Consider the following 1492-nt stretch of genomic DNA (forward strand, 5'->3'; position numbering starts at 1 on the left):
TTTCTTTTGTCATTACGGAAAAAGAGCAATATTGAAAATTTAATAATTAGGTGGGTCAGCCTCATACGAAAAAATCGCGCGAGTATGTATATATATTATAAAGTAGAGGGCGTATTTAAGTTATATAACATATCTAAATATAATTTATTTAAATATTAAATTAAAGATGAAACTATACTAATAATAAAAAAATTATAGTTGTAATAAAACATTATTAAATTAACGTTATTAAGGATAGTAGTAGTAGTATATTAAATTAACGTTATTAAAATGTTATTAAATTAACGTTATTAAAACGCTTTTAAATTAACGCAGGGACGGACCTACGTGGTTTCCATGGGGTTCACCCAAACCCCCTCGGTAAAAAAATTACGTTGTATATATAAGGTAGAATCTTCAGATTCGCTTCCATCTTATTCCTGTGAAGCCTATTCCTGAGAAGCTTCAGATTTGCTTCCATCTTCATGAGAAGCTTCAGATTCGATTCCAATCTTCTCCCTGAGAAGATTCAGATTCACTTCCATCTTCTTCCTGAGAGTAGAGATTACAAAAAACAGACATTACAATATTTCGTTGAAAGATAAACATTTGGGGGAAGGTAAAAGGAAGCTAATTCAAGTGACAAACATAAACGAGTATGTAAATATTACTATTACTATCAAGTTAAGATGGAAAGAGAGCAATACAGTTAATTAGTTATACAGTCATTTAGCACCACAAGACAAACCTTAGAATTGAACCTCTGATGTATCCATTCGTTCAAATCATCTACTTTTACCTCATCATCATCGTTCACAATTTCAAGACTTGGTGTACTCACATATCCATGTTGGACAAATATCTTCATTTCAGGGCATTTACGAATCACCACTAATTTGAGGAATGGAAATTCAAGAGCTTGCTTCGTCAAAATGAAATGCCTCAGCTTTGGCAGATTTTCAAGTTTCAGCTTTTCCAATTGGGGAAATAAGGGTTCATTACACATGATTTCATCTCCTTGTTGTTCCTCTTCTGTGATCACTTCTTCCATTGATTGGCATTCTCCTATCCGTAGTTTTCGGAGATTCAGAAGACCTCTGGCCACTGATGGAGATATCAAGTGTCTCAATTTTCCACAATTTTCTACTTTCAATGTCCCAAGTTTGCTGAAGTAGGTAGTTGGAAGTTGGTGAGAGTATAGAGCAGTTATGTCCGAATAGATATATAGCTTTTCCAGGTTGGGACAAGAAACCTGCAAAACATTGACAAGATATCAACTCCATTTCTCATGTCTTGCAAATAATTACTAATAAAATTCTTATTTCAGGTGTGTCTTTTAATGTTATTTTATCACAGTAAGTTAAATCATTAGATATCAATAAAATGTAAATGTATGAATTTATAATATATAAATTGGTTGAAAAAACCGATATAGTTAATTTGGTTTGATTTTGATGAAAAGTGACCCAAAACTTCTTATGTCCACAGTCTCTCTAACTGTGCATTTAAAATA

At 32.3% G+C, this 1492-nt stretch overlaps 1 protein-coding gene across 1 annotated transcript; it reads right to left on the minus strand.

Moving 5' to 3' along the window:
* Positions 1-223: 223 nt before the first annotated feature.
* Positions 224-1265, minus strand: LOC124891889. Its single transcript, XM_047403453.1, has 2 exons — positions 728-1265; positions 224-531 (listed from the first exon to the last, which is right to left on the minus strand). The coding sequence occupies exons 1-2, from the start codon at positions 1028-1030 to the stop codon at positions 475-477; spliced, it is 360 nt and encodes a 119-aa protein (XP_047259409.1). The 5' UTR covers positions 1031-1265; the 3' UTR covers positions 224-474.
* Between the last annotated feature and the right edge of the window lie 227 nt (positions 1266-1492).

This window comes from Capsicum annuum, unplaced genomic scaffold (genome assembly GCF_002878395.1).
Source record: "Capsicum annuum cultivar UCD-10X-F1 unplaced genomic scaffold, UCD10Xv1.1 ctg42117, whole genome shotgun sequence".
Lineage (NCBI taxonomy): Eukaryota > Viridiplantae > Streptophyta > Magnoliopsida > Solanales > Solanaceae > Capsicum > Capsicum annuum.